A 24,269-nucleotide genomic window follows, 5' to 3' on the forward strand; every position below is an offset into this window, starting at 1 on the left:
AGATTGTGACAAAATATTGCAGACAAATCAACATATACACCGCTACCTCGATATAATGCTACCCAATATAACACAAATTTGGATATAACGTGGTAAAGCAGTGCTCCGGGGGGGCGGGGCTGCGCTCTCCGGTGGATCAAAGTAAATTCAATATAACACGGTTTCACCTATAATGCGGTAAGATTTCTTGGCTCCCAAGGACTGCGTTATATCGAGGTAGAGGTGTAATTAAAAAAAAATATTAACTGCACATAGGAAGGGTGTGCAGGGGTTTTTTTAGGTTTATTTTCCAGTTTCCTTACATAAAAATGATGTTTTGTTTTTCTTACTTTCTGAAATGCTGGCCTGAAAAATATGCTTATGGCTTTTCAGCTATGCTTACATCTTCAAGAAAATGAGCATGCATATATTTGTTGCTGTATTGATATTTACATTATGAGAATTCTGCATTTGCAGAACTGTACCTCTAGCTTTCATGCACCGCAGAACTGTGAGCCAAAAATTCAGGGAAACTGGATGTGGTTTTGCTGAACTAAGCTCTGAGCTAAGCACCTCTGACTATAACACAAGAAGCTGATTAGCTCAGAGTAGCGCAGCTGGGGCATGTCATCATTGTTGAGGATGTACATGAATGAGGAAAAGCACAAACATTGTGGAAATACAAATTGTTTTAGAACGTGAGCGTGACAGACATTCAAATGAAAAATTATTTGTTACTTTAACAACATGGAAATGGGAGGGCTCTCGATGGTTCTATGTTTTAGAGATGAAGACTTACTGATTTTGTTTTACAAAGTAGTGTCATATTTACGCAGATATTACAAATACAGTATCTTCTGACAAAATTAGTGACTCTTTTCTGTCCACCCTCTCTCCATCTGTTTCTTCCACTTCCTTCATCTAACTGTCTCAAAGACAGAGGAGTGTGTCTTGGGTGAGAGGAGCATCTTTCAGAATTCCTGTCATTTTGGAGAAACACTCTGCTTGGGGTAGTTTTTCTTGTTTTGTTTTTTGGTTGGTTGATTTGTTTGTTACAAGGTTAGAGGGTTTTGATTAGCAGGGGAAGGTGTTGTCACTGTCATTCTTGCTACGGTGGAAAGGCTTTTTCAAAGAGGAAGGTTTTGCAACATATCCTAAAGATGGTCAGCCCTGCATTTGACTGATCACATCTGGAAATTTGTACCAAAGTCAGATCCCCTAAATAAAGAACACTTTGTCCCCAGCTCTGACACTTCATCCCTGGCTTTGTGATCTTCATGGTCCCAGAGACGGCGTGCTTAATTTTTGCCAGGGCTTGCTAGGGCTGAGCTCCGACACTTCTGGGCCTGGCAGTTCAGAACTCGGGCACCTCTGGGCTTGCTGTGTCAATTATGAATATAAAAAAATTGCTTGAGCCCCAGCCCCTCTTTCATTGCAAATTAAGCATTGCAGAGGAGTGCAACTGTTGCAGACATCCACATGTTGAATTTTGATCTTTACGACAGCTGGAGCATGATCCATTTAATGTGTCAAAGATTAGGCCCAAGGCCTAAAACTGGCGTCTGAAATTGGCTGGGAGCCAGCAGAGGGAGTTGAGCATGGCCTGATGTGCTCACAGCAACCTCAACCATAGAAGAAGACAGAATATGCAGAACAGTGCTGCCCCCTGGTTCATACCTAGAAATACATGGCATCACAACATGCTCACCCTCAACAATGCTACTGGTTCCTCATGGATTTTATAGTCCAGGTCAAAACTGCCCTCTGTGTTTTTAAAACTCTTCAAGGACACACACCTGGGCTCGATTCTGATCACAGTTACACCATTATGTAAATCAGGAGTAAGTCCATTTAAAACAGTGAGATCAGATTCAGACCCCATGTATGTCCTTATTCCAAAAGACATTTATATGTATATGTTCTTATAACACAGCAACAAAATGACATATTAAATTAAATGTTGATAAATGCAAAGTAACGCACATTGGAAAACATAATGCCAACTATACATGTAAAATGATGGGGTCTAAATTAGCTGTTACCACTCAAGAAAGATCTTGGAGTCATTGTGGATAGTTCTCTGAAAATACCTATTCAGTGTGCAGCAGCAGTCAAAAAAGCTAACAGAATGCTGAGAATCATTAGGAAAGGGATAGATAATAAAACAGAAAATATCATATTGCCACTATGGTACGCCCACATCTTGAATAGTGCGTGCAGATTTAGTCATCCCATCTCAAAAAAGACACACTGAAATTGGAAAAGGTAAAGAAAAGGGGATCAAAAATTATTGAGGTCTGGAACAGCTTCCATATGAGGAGAGATTAATAAGACTGGGACTTTTCAGCTTAGAAAAGAGACGACTAAGAAGGGATATGGAAGAGCTCTATAAAATCATGAATGGTGTGAAGAAAGTAAATAAGGAAGTGTTGTTTCCTCCTTCTCATAACACAAGAACTACAGGTCACCAAATGAAATTAATAGGCAGCAGGTTTAAAACAAACAAAAGGAATTATTTCTTCACACAATTCTTTGCTAGAGGATGTTGTGAAAGCCAAGCCTATAACAGGGTTAAAAAAAAAGAACTGTATAAGTTCATGGAGGATAAATCCAACAGTGGCTATTAGGAAAACCAAGCTCTGAAGTGTCCCTAACCAGTAGCGTAGCTAGGGAGGGAGCGGGCGAGTGGCCGCTTCCCCACTAAGCACAGGTGGCGCCTTTTTAATTTTACTCACTTGGCCGCTTCCCCACTAAGCACAGGTGGCGCCTTTTTAATTTTACTCACTCGGGAGCGGAAAAAAAAAGGCACCACCCGCTGCAGCACTTTTACCGACGGGGCAGTGCTCTGGGTCTTCGGTGGCACTTCGGTGGCAGGATCTTCACTCGCTTCGGGTGTCTTCGGCGGCACTGAAGCTTCATCGCCGAAATGCCGCTGAGGACCTGAGGAGCGAGCAAAGCTCCCGCCGCCGAAGACCCAGAGCACTTCCCCGTCAGTAAAAGCGCCGCAGCGGGTGGCGCCTTTTTTTTTTTCACTCCTCCTCTTCCCTCCACCTGGCTACACCACTGTCCCTAGCCTCTGTTTGCCAGAAGTTGGGAATGGGTGACAGGGGATGGATCACTTGATACCTGTTCTGTTCATTCCCTCTGAAGCACCTGGCATTGGCCACACTGTCAGAAGACAGGATTTTGGGCTAGATGGACCACTGGTCTGACTCAGTAAGGCTGTTCATATGTTCTTAATTGACATGAAGGGCTGTAAACTGTATCCGTGACTTTCAGCCTTTTCTATACCATGACTCCATGTTACAAGAGAAAAAATATTTCAAGCACCATGTAGCCACAAAGAAAAGGGAAGATGGCTGCAACCCCCTGAAATCTGTTCAGGACTACCAGGTTGCGAATCATGAACTTTATTAAATGTCCTTATAATGTAAGAACTTAAAAAAATGTGTTATTTTTATGGCATCTAAATCATCTGTATGTTATTTCCAAAGTAATTTTTAACATCCATGTTATTTCAGTCTTAAACACATCATGCCTAATCAGCTCTAATTTATGTAATGAAAAAGATATTTTCTGAAGAGATTGTCTTTTTTATGACCACACAAGGTATGAGCATAACATCCAGCCTTCACAGTTAATGTTATTCCTTATTCTGCAACAAGGGAATAATGTATTTAGGGAAAGGAACAGCTTTTCACAGCATCTCAATGTTTCAGTTTCATATCATTTCAGGCACTTCCACTTCTGTTCAACACAGAATGCAATTAAAGCTATGTAACACTGATTACTACACATACCTATGAACCACTCATGCATACAGTGACATCAGCAAGCTACATTTCATTTTCTCATATCGAATGACAGAAAGACATCAGGCAGCGCAAAGAAAAGGTTTATGGTGGTTAATATTTTGTGTACTGTTATGCAGGATTAAGAACTGGAAGAAGAATACACACATGCACAAAATAATCAAGACAGCAGAATACTGAATACGAACAATGTGTAAAGAGACACATTATGCAGCTCTCTAATATCAATTAATTGATAATTCAAGTTAAACAGTGGAAGAATAGAAACCCAAATATTTTTTCACTGTATTATGGCATATTAATGGATGTGTAAGCTTAAACATGGGCATCTGATTTTTACAACATATGTGGTATGTTGTGCACATATGCCACAAATTAGAGATTAGGCTTTGGTAGGATATGAAGCCAGTCCAACATCATAAGTGAAACAAATATATAACTTATGTAATGCACTAATATAAAGCAATAAAATATCTGGATGCACTGTTGTTGATTCATTAAAAACATGACCATTTTAGAGAAGGAGGGGGAAAGAGCAAAGCAAATGGATATATTTGTGACACAATGCAATGTTATGCTGTTCACGCCATAGCGGGACTGATTCTCTTCTCAGTGACTTCAATAGAGCTACTCTTGATTTATGCTGGTGCCAGCAAGGAGAGAGACAGCCCCAGCATGCTTTTAAACAAAAATGTTCTTACCTCATTAAACGGCAACCTACTTCATTCTTTCTCCCATATCCTTAAGCATTTAATTACTGTGACATCTAGTGTCAAATACTGACCATGGTTCAGGTTGTAAGTGTTACCAATCAAAAGGCATTATGAAAGCTTTTTGTTTAGCACTGTGTCACCTACAACGCCAGTGGGGATGCTGAGAAGAGTGGGAGCCCAACAAGACCAGATAAATGTCAAGGTTACTTTGGAGATGAAGGACATTTTCTTAAAAAAAACAATTGTTTGTATATGTCAAAATAAATAAGTAGAGAAAGAAGATTGAATCCACACAGAAACTGCTGCTAGAAACCAACAACAATGCTAAGCAAATTACTGCCATACTGTAAAAATGCTAATCTGTTTGGAAGTGCTAAATCAGGGCTTGAAGGATAATGAACATCCATTTCAGTCATCCTTGAAAAGCTGTGAGCCCTTTGAAATGTTAACTGGTCAATCACAACTGTGCAACCATTTCAGCTACTTTTACACAGAGCAATTTATAACAAATAAAGCAAAGGACAGTAAACATTTGTCATGCTTGACTGGGAACAAGCAAGCCCATTACAGAAATGAGATTACTATGAAATAGCGAAGTCCAAATCTAAGATGTTGCTGCTAGTTTTAGTATGCGAAAAGTGGCTCTGTTTGTAACACTTGCTACATTAATGGAAAATGAGCAACACTCAAGTGGATCGCATCATGTGATGTCTGTTTTCTGTTATATTGGAACGAATGACAGAGGAAGTGTGGGATGAATTACTCAGCTACTCAATGGAATATTTTTAAGGAGAATAATAAATATTCAATAAAAAGAAGATATGTTGCAAAGATTCCTACTGATAGTATAAAAAGCTTTGCACCATTTCCTCTCTATATAGGAATTATAATACTGCTCAAATCTGTGGTACATCTAGTCCAATATCCTGTCTCTGACAGTGTACAGCAATAAATACTTTAGAGATGGGAGCAAAAATTCCTATAATGGACAATTAAGAAACAGCCTGTCTGTAGGGGGAATTTCTTCCTAACCCCAAGTAAGCAGAGTCTGACTTACGCCTGAAAGCATGGGGGCTCATATCCAGGGGCGGCTCTAGCTTTTTTGCTGCCTCAAGCATGGCAGGCAGGCTGCCTTCAGCGGCGTGCCTGCGGGAAGTCCACCGGTCCCGCGGCTTTGGCATACCCGTCACCGAATTGCCGCCGTATCCGCGGGACCGGCGGACCTCCTCGCCAAAGGCTGCCTGACTGCCGCCCTCGCAGGGACCGACAGGGCACCCCCCGCGGCTTGCCGCCCCAGGCACGCGCTTTGAGCACTGGTGCTTGGAGCCGCTGCTGCTTATATCTCATATAACAATGGTTTTCATATTAATCCAAATCCTAAATCCTTCTATTCTATCTCATCCTTGACCTTTTTCAATTCTTCTGGCCATAATCTGGTCTGGTTCAGACCAGTCATAGTGAGTGAAAAAAAGTATTTTTTTTTTTTTTTTAAAAAGTTTTTACTTTTTTTTTCACTAAATCACTGAATGTTCCTCTACTTTCTAAACTGAGAAAGGTAAAATAATGATAAAGAATAAAAAATCATAGGGGGACTAAGGGAGATATAGACTAACCTAAACTCTAACCTAATCTAATCATCTAATGGTATGATATTTTCTATATTATATATTATATATACTATACTCTATCATATCCTCATACTCATCTCATCATTTCTCATTCTATTTACATCATATTTCATATTCTCTTTCATGTCTCTGTTTTGTCTCTGTTTTAGTACCTTTTTTTATCCATAAGTACCTTTTATAATTTAGAGAAATAATGCATAATGCGCTGTGCAGCTGAATCTGTTTTGCTGTTTAAATGTTGCTCTGTTGCTTTACACTGTTGTTACACATGACAGTTATTTCCAACATATAACTAAGGATTGGATTTGGCCCTACTTAGATAATTTCAGCATACAATTCAGAGACAGCAGTACATAACAAGAATATCAGAAAGGCTAGAGGTCATCAAGTCCATATTTTCCAGATAAGAGGGAGACATTTTTCAATTTTATATACAATAAACACACAAAACACAAAAAATTACAAGAGCAACATTAAAAAGACAAGCAAACACACACACACACATTTTAGAATACAGATAGGTAGGTTTGCCTGCCCCCTTGTATTTTACCCCTTATGGGAGGAGATTATGATCTATATTGTCTTACATTTTTTTTTTTTTTTCCATTCCTTCCTTCAGTGCACGGGATGGATGGTGCTCTCTTAAGGATCAGTTATTCAATATTTTGTTTTCTCCTTATTCTTCAAAGTGTGGCCCCATATCTTACTTACTGTACACTATTCATACCGTGCTCTGAAAACATATTTATTAATTTCCTAATGGGCTTTTCTATAGTTCTCTTCACTATAGTATCTGAGTACTTTATTAATATTATTAATTAATTTATTTTCACAACACCCTGTAAGGTTGGGTCCTGGTATTATCCCCATTTTATAGATCGGGAACTGTGGCACAGAGAGATTAAGGTCAAAAGTATGTTTTACCTGAGATCCCCCACCAATGATTTTGAGAATATTTATTTTTGTACATACAGCATATTATATTGCACTTATTATATTTTATACAGTCAGTGGTGTGCACCTGCTGCAGTGCTGCAAATCAGAGCCAGCAGCAAAGTCAAGTCCCAGAAAATTAAGAAAAAATTAGAAAAATTATATGTGAATTAGTGTGTTTAATGTGAATTGTTTGGTTTAATATTACAGGCATTAGGGATTAGAGGGGATTAGAGCATTCACGGCCAGGCAGGGCAGCAGGGCTTTAAGCAGGCAGCTGGGCAGCCTGTGGAGCAGGCATGGTGCTGGGGGGGGGAATGGAAGCAATGGAAGCAAAGCCCCGCAGCCCAGCTCCCTTAGTCCTCCGGGAGGGAAGGAATGCGCTGAAGATGATGATGATGAAGAGCGCAGTGGGTCGTGGCCTTTCCCCTCCTCCTTCTCCTCCCTCGCCGGCAAAAAAAGCAGCGGCCCTGCAAGCCCTGGAGACTATTCTCTTCTTCTGCAATCCTGCCTCATCATTCACACACCACAGGACCAGCACAACCCATTAGGCGACCTAGGCAGTCGCCTAGGGCACTAACATTGTGGGGTGGCAACCACGGCTGCTGGATCTTCGGCCACCCTGGTTGTCTTTGGTATTTCAGGGGCGGGACCTTCCGCCGCCTCTCTCGGGGCGGTATTTCGGGGGCGGGACCTTCCACCGCCTAGGGTGCCAAAAAAGCTGGCGGCGCTCCTGACTACACACATTCAACTTCAGAAACAAATGAAGCAGAGATCCTACAGACAATAGCCTCCTTCACTAACAACCCTGATTCATCCTTAGAGTAGGTCCATCCTGTGCACTGAAAGAGGCAGGAGTCCTGCGGAAAAAATAGTATGTGATCTTGCAATTAAAGATAGTATCATAAAGCATACACACAAGGGAGATGAACTGAGTTGTAGTAGTGATAAGATTTATATCCAGTGTAGGAGAACCATTAGACAATAACTTGGTCACATAGTGGAGTAAATACAGTTACTCCTCACTTAACGTGCTAGTTATGTTCTTGAAAAATGCAACTTTAAGCTAAATGATTTTAAGCGAATCCAATATCCCCATAAGAATTAATGTAAATGAGGGGGTTGAGTTCCAGGGAATTTTTTTCTGACAGACAAAAGACATTATATACCTATACAGTATAAGTTTTAAATAATTTTAAACAAACAATTTAACACTGTTCTCACCAACGCTGATTGTGAAGCTTGGTTGAGGCAGGGACGTAGCAGGGTCAGGGCGTGGGGGCTTGCCCTGTTCCGCCCACCGGGCATTCCAGCTGGGGAGCAGGGTCAGGGCATGGGGCTTGTCCCATTCCACCTGCCTGGGGCTCCTGCGGGGGACTGGGGTCGAGGCGCAGGGGCTTGCCCCGTTCCGCCCACCCGGGGCTCCTGCCAGGAAGCAGGCACGGGGGCTTGTCCTGTTCCGCCCACCCACTCAGGGCTCCTGCCGGGGAGCAGTGTGGAGGCATGGGGGCTTGCCTGATCCCCAGCTGGAATGCCAGACAGGCAGAGCAGGGCAATCCCCCGTGCCCCAACCCCGCTCCTGGGCAGGAGTCCCGTGCAGGCGGAGTGGGGGGAGCCAAACAATGTTATAAGGGAATATTGCAGGACTTTATGTTCTCCAATAGGTCAGCAACTGAATAGCGAAACAACGTTAACCAGGAAGATGTTAAGTGAGGAGTTACTGTATTTCATTTAGTAAAAAAAACAGTGATAAAGATGCATTCTAGCCATTATATCATCAAATACAGAAACTTTCTGAGTACTGTGTGAAAATACAGATATAATAATAGTAAGCAAGTTGGGTAATTGAAATAAGAAGACTATTGCATGGCACATCTCACTTGCTTGGAAGAATGTTTTGTATTTCAGTACCCACAGGTCTCCTGCATATTCCTTGGTTATATTAAGAGATTCATAGATTCCAAAACAGAAGGGATCATTGTGAACAGCTAGTCTGACCTCCTGTTTAACACAGGCCATAGAACTTCCCCCAAAGGAATTCCTAGAGCAGATCCTTTAGAAAACATCTAATCTTTATTTAAAAATAGTCAGTGATGGAGTATCCACCACAACTCTTGAGAAATTGTTCCAATGCTTCATTACTTTCACTGTCAAAAATGTATACCTTATTTCCTGTCTGAATTTGTCTAGCTGCAAGTTCCAGCAGTGGGATCATTTTATACCTTTCTCTGTTAGATTGAAGAGTCGACTAGTACATATTTGTTTCCCCATGCAAGAAACTACCTATTAGGGGATTACAGTCAGAGGTCAGCAGTACTTATATGAAAGACTTTGCACATGTGTTATTTGTAGCAGCAATGCTATTATATGTATATAAAGTATAAACATGGGAATACTGCATTTCCTTTCTGTTCAAAGCATATACATTTTTGTTTTAATCTAACATGACTAAACTCACTGCATGCATTTCTTAAATTCCTTGAAATGCCTAAATAATCATAACATACACAAAGTTCCTGCTCGTGCCATGAGCTTGCTATTACATAGAAAATTCTCAATGTTTAATGCCTATTACTTTACATAGCTTATATTTTATTCACTTTATCAAACCTACATTAATTCAAGGAATGATAGTACGTTTGGATGTTAGTAGAGCCCACTCCCAAAAATCCAGGATTTAAATGGTGATTTGTATGAATATAATCAAATGAAAATACTGTGATTTCTCAGTTATGACTCTATGGTCAGCATGGGTAAAAGGTGACTTTTTAACCTTTCACTGTTTGTGAAAGATGCCAGCCAGACTGCCCAAAGAGAATGAAGAATATGAATGGGCAACAGCAGTGAAAGTTTCTCCAACACTGTTCTCTCAATTTGCCTCAACCCTGATACCATCTTGAAGAGTGGGAAGGTTAATTCAGTCTTCAAACCCACTCAGTTCTTAGCCTCTCTTTTAAGACTTCCAGTAAGGATGAAAATTAGATTGGTGTCTTTGTAATATGGCTACCTGAAACCACAAACTCATGTCACATAATAAATTGATAATGTAACATATTTTGGTCACTAGCGACTTAGGTTGGATTTGAAGTTTGAAGAGATATTAGAAGTTAAAAGAGGCTTACAATTAAAAAAAAAGATTCAGGATCTCCTCATGCTCTCTGAAACCCAATGGGTAGTTTATTGGACCTTGGACTTTCCGTGAAAGCCAAAATGATTTACAAGAAGAAGATCCCTCTTTCTTCTACATTACAAAGGTCATGATAGCCCAGTAATTTTGTCATTCAAATCAGGATAAGATTGCTTATAAATCTTACAAGTGTAAGCAACCACTCTGACATTAATTGTTGCCTTTAAGAGCATTTAACTATGCCAACCTGCATTAAAACTCTGATTTAAAAGTACTTTCCAGTGATGCCACAACCTTCAATGGTCGAACACTTACCAACTGTGGCAGAGGCTGTTGACAGCAGAGATTTGCCCCAGGATCCCCAAGCTCCCCATCCACTTCCTTTAGGAGAGGAGTCCAAATCCTACAGAAGAAAATATTAAGTCAGAAATTTATGTTACCCAAAGACAGGAGGAAAAATAACCAACATTAGAAAACAGAATCCAGCATGTAATAAATGATGGCACCAGGCAGAAAATACAATATAATTACGTTTGTGATTCAACAGTAATGCCATCAGGGAATCTGTGGGAAGATACACCCAAGAGAAGATACTGGCTTATATGCAATGGTAATGTTGCAGTGCTGCATTATTTTACGTACTGTCCATTGCATTGCACTTTAGATTGAGGTTTCTGGTGAAAGCTTAAGCTTCTGTGGCAGGCATGGAGAAGCTATGGTATACGGTCCTACATTCCCTTTCTCAAGAAAATAATTTGTAACAACTAAGATTATCGTATTAGACTATTTTCAGTATTTCACATTTTAATAAGGCTAAGAAACCAATAGCCTTGTTAGAACCTCTATACTACTTCTTTGTAACCTAGCTTCAATATGTACTGGATCTTTGGCCAGGAAAACAGGTTTATTATAAAAGGTACATGTGCTTGAACTTCTTCACCCATTTTCAAAGGGGCAGAGTAAATAATCTCTTTCCTCCAGTCCTTGGCCTACAGTTCCTTGTTTGTAATTGATCAGACATCCTCTTAGTTTACAATATAACATGAAGAAGCTGCAGAGTGTGTCCTGATTGGACATGGATTCTATTCTGCTGACATGAAAAAATAAAGTAAACAACTTTTGCTTTTACAGGTGTAGCAAACACTATATTCACAAGCAATAGCAATATTGCTACTAAAGTAAGCAGTTCTGTGCACTCAGCTGAAGTAGAAAAGAACCCTCAACAGCCAAAGATACTTTAATTTCAGATGTCTCACTGTTTTATTATGGCTAATTAACTATAATTTTCAAAGTAGTTGGTAATAATAATATAAATAAATCAATAGTAATAATAACTGAAATATTTCAAGATTTTGTAAATGAGCTCTATGGAACATACAATAGAAGTGCCATCTGATAATGGTTAAACAGATGGTGAATTGTGGCTATGACTACCAATTAGCTAAAAATAGCAAATACAGCTAATTTAGGAAAACATCCTCTTGCTTTTGAGCTGTGTTTGTCCATCTGTCATGTCTTATCTTTAAAGGGCCCTATTCAGCAAAGCAGTCTCATTGAACTCAATGGGATTAAGCACACACCTAAATGCTTTGCTGTATAGGGTTAGACTTAGACTGTCATCTCTTCGGGGAAGGAACTGTCATTATTGTATGTTTGTACAGTTCTACAATGTGGCCCAAATCTAATTAAAGCCTGCAGGTGCTATCACAATGTAAATTTGAAAACAAACACATTCCTAGGACATTGTATAGGTTGCAAAGTCAAGAACTCAGAAATAAGGAAGCACCAATTTATAATTGCATACGGGATCCAATTCTGCCCACTTTTTGGTCCATCCTGTGCACTGAATGAACCGGGATGTGGGAGAAATTAAAGACTATCATAGTGCATACGCTCAGGGGGGTCAAATTAATGTTACATGGGCAAATCTGACTTTTCCTAACTTTGGAGTGCTTCACTGCAACCTAAACAGTATTATTTCAACACAGATATTTTTGGTATGATTTCCTAGGTTTTCGTAAAAAATTGCCCATGATTATTTCATAGCAAAATGCTAGTGCAATGAATATATTATTTTTACAGCATCCTGTCCTTCGCACAAAGTGGGGAAACGTGCTCATGATTCTGTCCTACAGAAAAATAATTACCATCAAGGAAAGATGTTTTGGAAGAAAGTGGCAAGATTACTTACCGGACTGCTTTGTTCATTTGGTGTCATTTCTGACGCGGGTTCAGGATCAAGGCTCACAGACTCACTGCAGTCAGTAGGTATGTTTTCAGTCACCTCTCCACTGGAAGGCTGATTTGCAATTACTTCTGCAGTCAAAGGATTTTCACTGATAACCATGTCCCCTTCGTGTCCATTACTAGTATTATGAGAAACTTGTCTTTGTTCTTCTTGGGAAGACCCATGCAAGATCCTAGCTGTTTCACTGTGTTCTGCTGCATCATTAGCCAACACATCACTGCTAAGCATTGCCATTACTTCAGGTTTTCCTTCAGTGGGTATTGCATCACTTGAGTCAGACATTTTTATTTCTGTTTAAAAAAAGCAAAGAAATTAGTATATTTATATTAGCTAATCAAAGTAATTTCAAATCCCATAAACTCTTAAATGACACAAGAGAACTGAAATAGATAGCCTTCCTCGCCATCCAATTGCAGATACACAGCATGCTAATAATGACATAGAAGATTACAGAAATCTGTGTTGCAAATTTGCAGTGTTTCATCTAAAGAAATCATCAGGGTTCATTTGTGAAGGCTAGTTATAGCCCTTGATCTTGGAGGAACTCCCATTGATGTCAATGAGAGATGCAGGCAGAGATCAAGGAGAAGACATATAGTCCATGTAATGAACACTTGATTGCTTAATATAAAGAAATCTTGTATAAATCTTAAAACCCTATATAGCCTTGTCCCAGTCTTTTTCTTTTCTTCACATTATAGACTAATAGACTCTAAGGCCAGATGGACCATTATGATCATCTAGTTTGACCTCTTGCACATTGCCGGCCACAAAACCTCACCCACACTCCTGTAATAGGTCCATAGCCTGTGGCTGAGTTACTGAAATTCTGTTTGCTTGTTTAGCATTGGCTTCCGCTAGGTCCCTCCCATTATCTCACCAATGCAAGTGCAAGAAGAGCAGCCCCTTACCATCTGGAACAATGTTTCTAGTATCTGTCCTACATGTCATCCATATTCTAATCTCATGCGAAAACTGAATTTTTCTTTTCTACAGTCATTTTTTAAACTTTGAACCAGAACCAGAACTCTGTAAAGCATTTTCAAGTATTATTTGTATGAAAGCTGCTATAAAACATGCATTTTGATGTATAAAAATGTGCTGTTCATTAGCAGTGGGGGTGCATGCAGTCCATTCTTAAAAGTGTATTTTGTGGCTCTTCCAGCTCTTGCAAATCCCACTTACAGTGAGTCTGATTCTGATTTCATTTGTACTGATGAAAACTAAGAGTAACTCTACTGAAGTCAATGGACTGATTCCACCTCTTGTGGCCCCTTTACACTGTATGGTGTAAAGGTGCCATGCAGTGGGCTCTGGGTGGAATTTCTCTGAAATTCATTTAGTATTTGCAGCCCTAAAGCCCTCCACATGAGCGTACTGCGGGCAGACCTGGGACAGAGACTGCCCAGACAGGTCTGATTGGCTAGCCTGGGTAATGCTAGGTAAAAGCAGGCACTGGAGCTGCTCTAACTTCTACTGGGGACTACTCTGGTTCCCAAAGCAGCCTGGAATCCAAAAGACAAAAAGATGGTGTAAAGCCATCTTTGCATGATATTCCTCCTGGACTGCACCTTCTCTGCTGCACCTCCTGAAAGGCTCAATGAGATGGGATCGGAATCAGGCATAGTGAGTGTAGGCAGCTGATGCACACGTAAAGCTTGAGGGAAAAGCACTTAAAGAAAAACTGAAAATCTATTAAGAATTCAGAGCAGGATATATATGCAGACAGGAAATATAGATGCATCTATTCAAACTCAGCTCTTTACTAATTACCTAGAGCCACAGGTGACATGACTTGACAATTCAGAAGTCTGTTTTACCTGCAAGGTTGCTGAGAACACAACCATATACAGCACAACAGGGGAGAGAGCACTGGAAAATAATTAATAGATTTTAAGGACAGACAGGAATACTCTGATCATCCAGTCTGACTGTATGTATAACTCAGTCCAGAGAACTTCACCCAGTAATTTTTGTAGTGAAGGGAACTGTTCTTCCGTACTACGTAAGTGAACACTATTGAAATTTAGCAGTTTGTAATATCATCAGCTGCTGCAGAGAAATTATCTGAATGTAGGTCTTGAAAGACAAATGAAGGAGAACTGCTTTTCAGATATATTGGGCTTGATTCTTCTCTCATACCAGTTTTACACAAATGTAGGATCCTTAGCTCCCGTGGAGTTACTCAGATTTACAATGACAGTGAGTTTTCAAATATGAATACGTAACTGTCAAGTGTACAGTTTTAGTAGGTACATTCCTCATTTTAGGCTCAAATGTAATTGTTCCCACAAATCTGGTGCTCTCTCATGTTTTTAATGTTTTTTTAACCAGTAATTAAAGTGATAGAAAATTTTACATGCAATAAATAAAGTGAACTCCACATTCAAGCTTTTTCTGGTATATGAAGTTGGTTATATCACTTAGGAATGTAATTCATTCTAACTGTTGGTAACTCACACTTTGGATTTTGGCTACTTGAGTTATATATAGACATATTTGTAATGAAAGACTATACAAAGAATCTGACTGATATGACTGAAGCAGAACTGGCTGGATTCTGATCTTGCTTACACTGGTATAAATTAGGAGTAGTTAAACTGGCAGAAAACCAGAGAAGAGAGTTAATCACTATATATCTGAAATTAAAACTTTTTCCTTCACTTTTCAGTTAATTCTTGTTAACATTAGCTCATTTTCAGTCCTTTATAGTCTCATAGGAAATAGCAAGATTTTAAGTTAAAATCACATGATGATTGTAAGTTAATGAAATTGCATGTATGCAGAAAAATATATAGGTAGATTGGAGTCTGATCCTGTGAGACAAGTGAGATATGAGGGCTCTAAGCAGCTTGAAAGATCACATCCTAAGAAGTGCAGAGGACATCACTCAAGTGGTTCCATTCTTTTCTCTCCAAAAGGCCCCAGAGAGTGTTTTGGGGGAATTGTTCATTTGTCCTGAAGGATCTCTTGTCAGAACTGCCATAGAGATTTATTTTCATCTCCTTTCCTGTTAAGAGGTAAATGTAAGGCCATTGGGAGAGAGATGATTTGGGCTGCAGTGCCATTGGCATGCAGAGGACATGCAAGCTCTAGGTTTCATTTTCGTCAGTCCCACATGATAGTTTCCAGACCAACTGATTAAAAATTGGATGAGAGGGTGCTGTCAGAAGCTTAATCTAAATGAAATAGTGGTCATGTTAGTGCATTGGGTTGGGGAGAGAACTTGAAGGCAGATCAGGGCATGGTTTCAGCAGCCATTAGTTTTTCAGCAGGCATTCATTACTGAAATGGCTTCTCCATTTGTTCAAGATGTTTGCTATTTGGATGGTGTTTTGGGAGTCTATGTCCCTAGAATTTCAAGTGGTTTCAGTAGCTCTCTATTCTGGAATTCACATCTACAGATGGTTGGGCACAGCCCAGGTTTGCTGGTTTTTATTGAGGGTGCAGTATGCCTGTTTGGGGCAGGGTTGTCATTTTTTGTTTGTTATACATTTAAAGAGTATTTATTTTTCACTTCACTGAATTACTTTCCTGCTCCAATTGTCCTCATGCTGAAAAAGACAACAAACAACTGGTACAGTTGTTTTCAGCAGCACTTTACCTGCTGTGTAATGCAGCTTTTAACTTGCACTTCTTACTTAAAATAGCAACATGGGAGACAATTAACATTTCTGACTCTGGTTCTTTGTAAACAGAGAAAGTTATCAATTCCTGAATCTGGTCTCTCTGACTGATCCAGAAAAGATTACGGCTTTGTATACATTAGACCAGGGATCGGCAACCTTTGGCACGCGGCCTGTCAGGGTAAGCACCCTGGTGGGCCGGGCTGGTTTGTTTACCTGCCACGTCCACAGGTTCAACCAATTATAGCGCCCACTGGCGGGAAGCGGCGCGGGCCAGTGGGTGCCACGATCAGCCGAACCTGCGGACGCGGCAGGTAAACAAACTGACCCAGCCCGCTGGGAGCTTACTCTGGTGGGCCATGTGCCAAAGGTTGCCAATCTCTGCATTAGACCTCTTTTCTTAAAATTTCACATTATTGCTTCCACCTGTGGAGCAACAGAGAATGCTGGGGCAGAGTGACTATCAGCATTTTAATGGCCATGTGATCTACTCCTGATCTGAACAGGAATTACACAGGTGTTAGGGATGGAAATTAAAAAAAAACCAAAAACTCATCCAGTGTAGAGATGTTCTGTGCAGATTGTATAACGAAAATCCATGAGGGGAAAGGAGTGAATATCCAGCAATTACTGCACCTGAGGAAGGAGTGGCAATGGTAGAGTCCAAAGGGTGTACTGTACAGGGCTCATAGTTATCTATTGGTTGAGCACCAACAGTATGCCTGGCACTGCACACGCAAGACCTGATCCCTGTTCCCAAGAGCTTTTAGTCTTCACTTTGAATGGTCGCTTAGGGTGTGTCTATACTACAATTAAAACCCAGGGCTGGCCTGTGTCAGCTGATTCGAACTCATAGGACTCAGGCTCAGGGGCTGTTTAATTGTGATGTACACATTCTGGGGGACATTCCCCCATTGCAAGGTCTCTGAACCTGAATGTCTACACTGCAATTAAACAGCCCCATGAGCCAAAGCCCCACGAGCCCAAGTCAGTGGACACAGACCAGCCATTAGTTTTTAATTGCAGTATAGACATACCCTTAGAACGTGTGTTAATTATTTACGCTAAACAATCTGTTCCACCTTATATTCAGTTGTGACACTCTGAGAACCTTTTCCAGACTTGAGGAAAAGCTCTTTGTAGCTCAAAGCTTGTCACTTTCACAAACAGAACTTGTTCCAATAAAAGATATTACCTCACCCACCTTATTTCTCCAAAACTGTGTGGTTTATTAAAGTTTGTATTCAAAGCGGCAGCTACAGCAATGCTGGAGGTGAGAATTCAAATCCTGTTCAGTGAATTTAGGAGTCTGAAGTGCATTGTTTATCCAATTTTCAATGTTGCATCCTTGGGGCAGGGCCGAGTCTTCCTCTGTGTCTGTACAGTTCCATGAATACCATTGACAGTCAATGAACAATAAAAGTCACAGATAAACAACAAGCACTTGGTGACATTTTAATTATTGGTTTATATTGTTATTTACTTATCTTTGGAAAAATGCATTTACAACTCACACTGGATACATTTATCACAGTGTTAGCAATGTTTGCCATTATGAGTATAGCAAATACCACAAATGCTGAAGTACGGATACATTCTGTCTAAGTTTTAATGGTGTACATTGGCTGATGATTCTGGTGCCACTACATGATGAGAAATAGTTTGTTTCTAGTTAAAGGACAGATTCTATCCAGAGATATTTGCACGCAACTTCCATTGAATTCAGTGGAATTATGTGCATGTATGTGATAGCATAATTTAGCACTAATAGTTTAATTATGGGCCTAATCCAGCAAAGATTTATATACACTTGTAAATTTGAGTGATACATACATAGGACTTTACAGGATTGGATCCTATATTTGGAAACTCACCGAAGTTCACCATAAGTGAGTGCAATTGGTCAGTTAAACCCCTTCCAATGAGCTAGGTAGGTATACAGCATTCTGCTAGACAGGGGCTAAAAACAGGTTGCAGAATGAAAGGAAACAAAAACAGCAATGAAAATCCCTGTTTCAACCCAGCATAATGTGTAATTCAGGTGGTCATGCATATGATCCTACAAAAAAGTAGCCTACATTCACGTTAAAAGTAATTGAATCAGTTAGCTCCTCTGTAGCTAAACTAGATACATGGAACTATTCTTCTGTAGGTTTCAAGAAGGAAGATTCAGGGCCATGTTCACACATGCTGTAAGTGGACACATCTCTGTTGATGTTAGTGGAGCTGCATCCACTTATACCAGTTTGAAGTTTACAATCCTGTGTAAAGTTAGGAAAAGCTACACGAAGCTGTAAGAAAACAAAGATAACTCCGTAGTTGAGTGCATTCCAAATACTCTCTCTCCTGTTTCCTTGCAGCTGCTGCTACCCTAAAAGCCACACCACACTTTAAAAAGAACACGTTAGTAGCAGTAGCAAGTAGTTTAGTAGTTCATCTCTGGGATTAGCGTGCCCCCTGCTGGTTTCCAGTTTTACATGCAAAGTTCAGAGTTCCTCAAAAGCAAAGATGAAAGCACAACTGCAGAGAGGCATTTCAAAATGAATCTCAGTGTGCACTGACGCAGGGTATTTTGTAAATGGTCAGGTGTGGGCATGTTTTTAAGCAGCAGCTGTTTCCCCTTTTGTTAGGGTCCTTAATTAACTGTACACTTGACCTTGATGGGATTCTAAAGAACCCCATGGAAATATCAGCTGCAGGGGAGAGGTGGAGGAATGATATTTGGGGGCGACGGGGCGGCTCCTAGTTCAGTGAAAAGTGCCGCGAAGCCTGGAAAGCAACTCGCTGGATGGATTTGCTGGTATTAACCCAGCTCTAGCCCGTGCCCCGCTCTCAGGGCACGAATCAGCAGCGGCGGGAACTCTGCTCCGCTGAAAGCCGGTGGGATCGAGTTCCCCCCGGGGCAGGGCAGTTCCTTTGAAATCCCTCTAGACAGTCTCAGAAGTGGGGGGAAGAAGGGGAAATCGTTTAGTTCCTTACCGCTTCGCAGCTGAGCCGTGCCTGGGCCGACGCGCCCCCGGCTCCTTCCTCCGCCCCGTCCCGCCCCGCCCCGCCACGTCGGCAGGCCCTGGGACAGGGAGGAGGAGGAAGCGGGGCAGCTGCTGGCCGGCGGAGGGAGGGCTCTGGCTCTGGCTTCTAGTCACGCTGGAGCTGCTGCCTAATGCAACGGGGCTTGCTCGAGCTTTCCAAGCCGCGCTCCAACCGGCGCAACCTCGTGGGCTGGACAGGGCGGCTTGCAGCGGCTGAAGAACGCGCGGACGGAGGGGGCTGGTGGAGCCCAGGGCGCGCGGCGCCGGGCCTCGCGCACAGTGACTCCCCTGGTCTGGGGGTGCTGCGGGGTGCTCCTGCCCCCCGCCGGGGCTTTAAACTTCTCCGAGCTGAAATCAGTCATTTGTATTCGAAGAGCCCTTAAAATAACCAACCAGCCACGCCCCTCTGTTTGTGTGGCCCTGATACTTTTTGTGCAATTGCCTCAGTGATTACCCACCCCCCGTCTTTCTTCTGTGCCTCTAACGCTGACCGACAGACTGAGGGCTTGGCTACACTTGCAAGTTGCAGCGCTGGTAGAGGCTTTCCAGTGCTGCAATTACACCCCGTCCACACCTGCAGGGCACAACCAGCGCTGCAACTCCCTGGCTGCAGCGCTGGCTGTACACCTGGCCAGGTTGGGGCGTAGCGATTGCAGCGTTGGTGATCCAGCGCTGCTCATCAAGTGTGGACACACACCAGCGCTTTTATTGGCCTCCGGGGAATAAGGAGATATCCCAGAATGCTTTTAACTAAAATTACTCCCTTTGTTTTGTTATGCAGCCTGTCTTTGTTTTGTTGTGAACTGCCGGAGCTCCGTTTCTACCGGAGCTGTTTATCAGCTCCTGTTTGCTGTGATCAATCTGTGAACAATCAAATGAGATCCTCCTCCCTGTTGTGAACAGCTCTGTGGAGCTCCTCCGTTGCCACTGCTGCTATCTAAAAAACAAACACAGCTCCTGTTTGCTGTGATCATCTGTACCTGGCTGTAAACAATCAAATGAGAGGCAGGCAGGGAAACAGCGGGGAGTCGTGCAGGCTGTTTGCAATTAAGAGTTAAGACTAAGGGGTCAGAAAAATGTTCTGATTTTTCAAGTCAGGAAGCTAAACACACAGTGTTGGCTCCAAAAATCCCCTCTCTCTTTCCCCCCGCTCCCTGTCACACTAGACCCCACTCCACCCCCCTCTTTTGAAAAGCATGTTGTGGCCACTTGAATGCTGGGATAGCTGCCCATAATGCATCACTCCCAACAGCGCTGGAAATGCTGCAAATGTGGCCACACACCAGCGCTGGTAGCTGTGAGTGTGGCCACACACCAGCGCTGCTCCTACACAGCTGGATGACCAGCGCTGCAAACCGTAAGTGTAGCCAAGCCCTGAGGGCTTGGCAACACCGGCGCTTTACAGAGCTGCAACTTTCTCGCTCAGGGGTGTGAAAAAACACCCCCCTGAGCACAGCAAGTTACAGCGCTGCAAAGCACCAGTGTAAACAGTGCCCCAGCGCTGGGAGTGCGGCTCCCAGCACTGTAAGCTAATCCTCACGGGGAGGTGGAGTACGTACAGCGCATGTGTAGCCAAGCCCTCACCCTTCAAAGCGCTGCCGCGGGAGCGCTGTGCAGCTCTAAGTGTAGCCATACCCGATTATTAAGCGATGAATGCTGACCTTTTCCAAGTCGCTCCCTGTAATGGAACTTGGGCACCCAAATCCTGGAGGCAGCTTTGAAAATCTCAGCCTGGATCGAACGCTGCCCGCTGATCCGGCAGGTAGTGTAGACAAGCCCACGGTTGCGACTTAAATACACCAACATTGGAGGAGCTATTGCCCTGTTATCCCAATGCATTGAGGGTATGGCTACACTTACAAATCTGCAGCGCTGGTCGTCCAGCTGTGCAGGGCCAGCGCTGGTGTGTGGCCACACTCACAGCTACCAGCGCTGCAGTGTGGCCACATTTGCAGCATTTTCAGCGCTGTTGGGAGTGATGAATTATGGGCAGCTATCCCAGCATTCAAGTGGCAGCAACGTGCTTTTCAAAAGAGGGGGCTGTGGGGCAGTGTGACAGGAACCGGGGGGAGGAAGAGAGAGTGGATTTTTGGAACCGACACTGTGCAAAATCAGAAAATTTTCCACCCCCTTACTGTTAACTGCAAACAGCCTGCATCCAACATACTCTCTTTCCCCCCTCTGCCCCCTCCCCCTGTTTCTCTCAGGCAAAGCAAACACTCAACCCCTGTGAATCACGCAGGGAGGAGGATCTCATTTGATTGTTCACAGATTGATCACAGCAAACAGGAGCTGATAAGCAGCTCGGGTAGCAACGGAGCTCCGGAGATTCACACCAAAACAAAGAGAGGCTGCATAACAAAACAAAGGGAGTAATTTAGTTAAAAGCATTCTGGGATACACCCTTATACCCTGGAGGCCAATAACAGCGCTGGTGTGTGGCCACACTTGATGACCAGCGCTGCAGCACCAGCGCTGCAATCCTTATTCCCCATGCTGAGTGAGGTGTACGGCCAACGCTGCAGCCAGGGAGTTGCAGCGCTGGAAGTGCCCTGCAGGTGTGGCCACTTACTAATTGCAGCGCTGGAAAGCCTCCACCAGCGCTGCAACTCGCAAGTGTAGCCATACCCTGAAACTACTGTGATCTAATTTGATCACTTTCACGATTTACCAGCTCTCTTTTTTTTGTAAGGTTTATTTATATAACTTTAGGCACCTAAAAACCAAAACACAGAACCACTAAGTCTCATTCCTTTCAGGAGGAGAGGACTGTTCCTTTGGGGGAGTCATTTCAAAGTGATTAGCCTCTGAGGAGGAAGTATATTGCAGTGAGTGTTTTTATCTGAGGGTACGTCTACAGGACAAAATTAATTCAAAGTTATTTTATTCGAATTTCCTGAATCGAGTTCATACATTCGATGTTATGTGTCCCCACTAAAGCGCGTGAATTCGGCGGAGTGTGTCCACAGTGCCGAGGTTAGCATTGAATGGCGGAGTGTTGCACTGTGGTAGCTATCCCACAGTTCCTGCATTCTCTGCCACCCACTGGAATTGTGGGTTAAGCTCGCAGTGGATGGGGCAAAAATATTCTCGCCGGTTTTTCTGGTTGTGTGCCGTCACTCGCTCCTCCCTCCGTGGAAGCTACGGCAGACGCCATGCTGCCAGCAGATGGTGCAGCATGGTGCACCGCCTGTCTCTTGGTATGTTGAATCCACTTCGAATGTCCTCTCCTCTTTCTACCTACTCTTTCATCTAACCATTTCCCGCCGTTTCTCGGCCATCGTGAACAGAGCCACACAGCTTCTGCCGCAAACTCTGTTCTCACCGCTTTTTCCATGTTGTTGGTCCTGGGCTCCAGTGGAAGCTACAGAGGGCAACAATTCCCTGCTGTTTCTCACCCATCGTGAACAGAGCCGCACAGACAATCTGGAGAAAGCAGCGGAAGCTGTCCTGGGCTCCCATGGAAGCTACAGAAGACAACCATTTACTGCCTTTTATCTGCTATCTTGAACCGAACAGCTCATTTCGCACCCTTTTTCAAGGATTACCTATGCAGGCGCCATTGCGTGGCCAGGGGCGGCTCTACGTTTTTGGCCGCCCCAAGCAGTCATGCGCGGGAGGCGCCCCGGAGCCACGGGAGCAGCGGACCTCCCGCGGGCATGACTGCAGAGGGACCGCTGGTCCCGCGTGGCTCGGCTGGCCCGCGGCTGCGGACGGTTCGCGGCTCCGGCGGCTCCGCTTGAGCTGCCGCAGTCATGCCTGCGGGAGGTCCAGCCGAGCCGCGGGACGAGCGCCCCCTCCGCAGTCATGCTTGCGGCAGCTGCAGTCGTCCCGGGGCTCTGGTGGACCTCCCGCAGGCATGACTGCGGCAGGTCCACCGGCCCAGCCTGCCGCTCCCCCTGGCCGCAGGGGACGCCCCCTAGATTTTGCCGCCCTAGGCACCAGCTTGTTTTGCTGGTGCCTAGAGCCGCCCCTGTGCGTGGCAAACATGGAGCCTGCTCAGATCTCTGCTGCAGTTTTGACCATTGTAAATACCTCGCGCATTATCCAGCAGTATATTCAGTACCTGCAAAACCGGGCAAGGAAGCGAAGACAATGCGATTACTTTACTGATGAGGACATGGACACAGACGTTCCTAGAAGCACGGCATGTGGCGATTGGGAGATCATGGTGGCATTGGGCCAGGTTCATGCTGTGGAACGCTGATTCTGGGCCCGGGAAGCAAGCACAGACTGGTCGGATTGCATAGTGTTGCAGGTCTGGGTTGATTCCCTGTGGCTGCGAAAATTTCATATGTGTAGGGCCACTTTCATGGAACTTTGTGACTTGCTGTCCCCTGCCCTGAAGTGCAAAGACACCAGAATGAGAGCAGCCTTCACCGTTGAGAAGCGAGTGGCCATAGCACTGTGGAAGCTTGCAAGGCCCGACAGCTACTGGTCAGTCGGGAATCAGTTTGGAGTGGGCAAATCTACCGTAGGGGCTGCTGTGCTGCAAGTAGCCAACACAATCATTGAGCAGCTGCTATCAAGGGTAGTGACTTTGGGAAATGTGCAGACCAGTGTGGATGGCTTTAATGCGCTGGGGTTCCCTAACTGCGGTGGGGCAATAGACGGAACGCATATCCCCATCTTGGCCCTGGCACACTGTGGTGGCCAGTACATAAACCACAAGAGGTACTTTTCCATGGTGCTGCAAGCACTGGTAGATCACAAGGGACGTTTCACCGACATCAACATGGGATGGCCAGGAAAGGTGCATGACACTCGCATCTTCAGGAACTTTGGTCTGTTTGAACAGCTGCAGGAAGGGACTTACTTTCCAGACCAGAAAATTACTGTTGGGGATGTTGAAATGCCTATAGTTATCCTCGGGGACCCAGCCTACCCCTTAATGACATGGCTCATGAAGCCGTACACAGGCATCCTGGACAGTAGTAAGGAGAAGTTCAACTATAGGCTGAGCAAGTGCAGAATGGTGGTAGAATGTACTTTTGGACGTTTGAAAGGGCGCTGGCACAGTTTACTGATTCGGTTAGATCTGAGCACAACCAATATTCCAATTGTAATTGCTGCTTGTTGTGTGCTCCACAATATCTGTGAGAGTAAGGGGTGACTTTTATGGCAGGGTGGGAGGTTGAGGCAACTCACCTGGCTGCCAATTTCACACAACCAGA

The 24,269-nt window shown here is 43.4% G+C and overlaps 1 protein-coding gene across 6 annotated transcripts in view; it reads right to left on the reverse strand.

The window, feature by feature from the left end:
• FAM114A1 (family with sequence similarity 114 member A1) overlaps positions 1 to 19,420 on the reverse strand; it is a 53,620-nt gene extending 34,200 nt beyond the window's left edge. The window contains exons 1-5 of one of the 6 annotated variants that reach the window (XM_039539911.1): positions 19,046 to 19,418; positions 17,941 to 18,026; positions 17,271 to 17,443; positions 12,384 to 12,730; positions 10,508 to 10,595 (exon numbers count right to left, since the gene is read on the reverse strand). In XM_039539911.1, coding sequence (XP_039395845.1) covers positions 10,508 to 10,595; positions 12,384 to 12,722 — 427 coding nt within the window. In that variant the 5' untranslated portion in view covers positions 12,723 to 12,730; positions 17,271 to 17,443; positions 17,941 to 18,026; positions 19,046 to 19,418. Of the gene's footprint in view, positions 1 to 10,507; positions 10,596 to 12,383; positions 12,731 to 17,270; positions 17,444 to 17,940; positions 18,358 to 19,045 lie in introns of all 6 variants that reach the window. The other 5 variants (XM_039539910.1, XM_039539915.1, XM_039539913.1 and 2 more) reach the window with 5 other exon arrangements.
• Positions 19,421 to 24,269: the final 4,849 nt, after the last annotated feature.

Source organism: Mauremys reevesii, linkage group 5 (assembly GCF_016161935.1).
Source record: "Mauremys reevesii isolate NIE-2019 linkage group 5, ASM1616193v1, whole genome shotgun sequence".
Taxonomy (NCBI): Eukaryota; Metazoa; Chordata; order Testudines; family Geoemydidae; genus Mauremys; species Mauremys reevesii.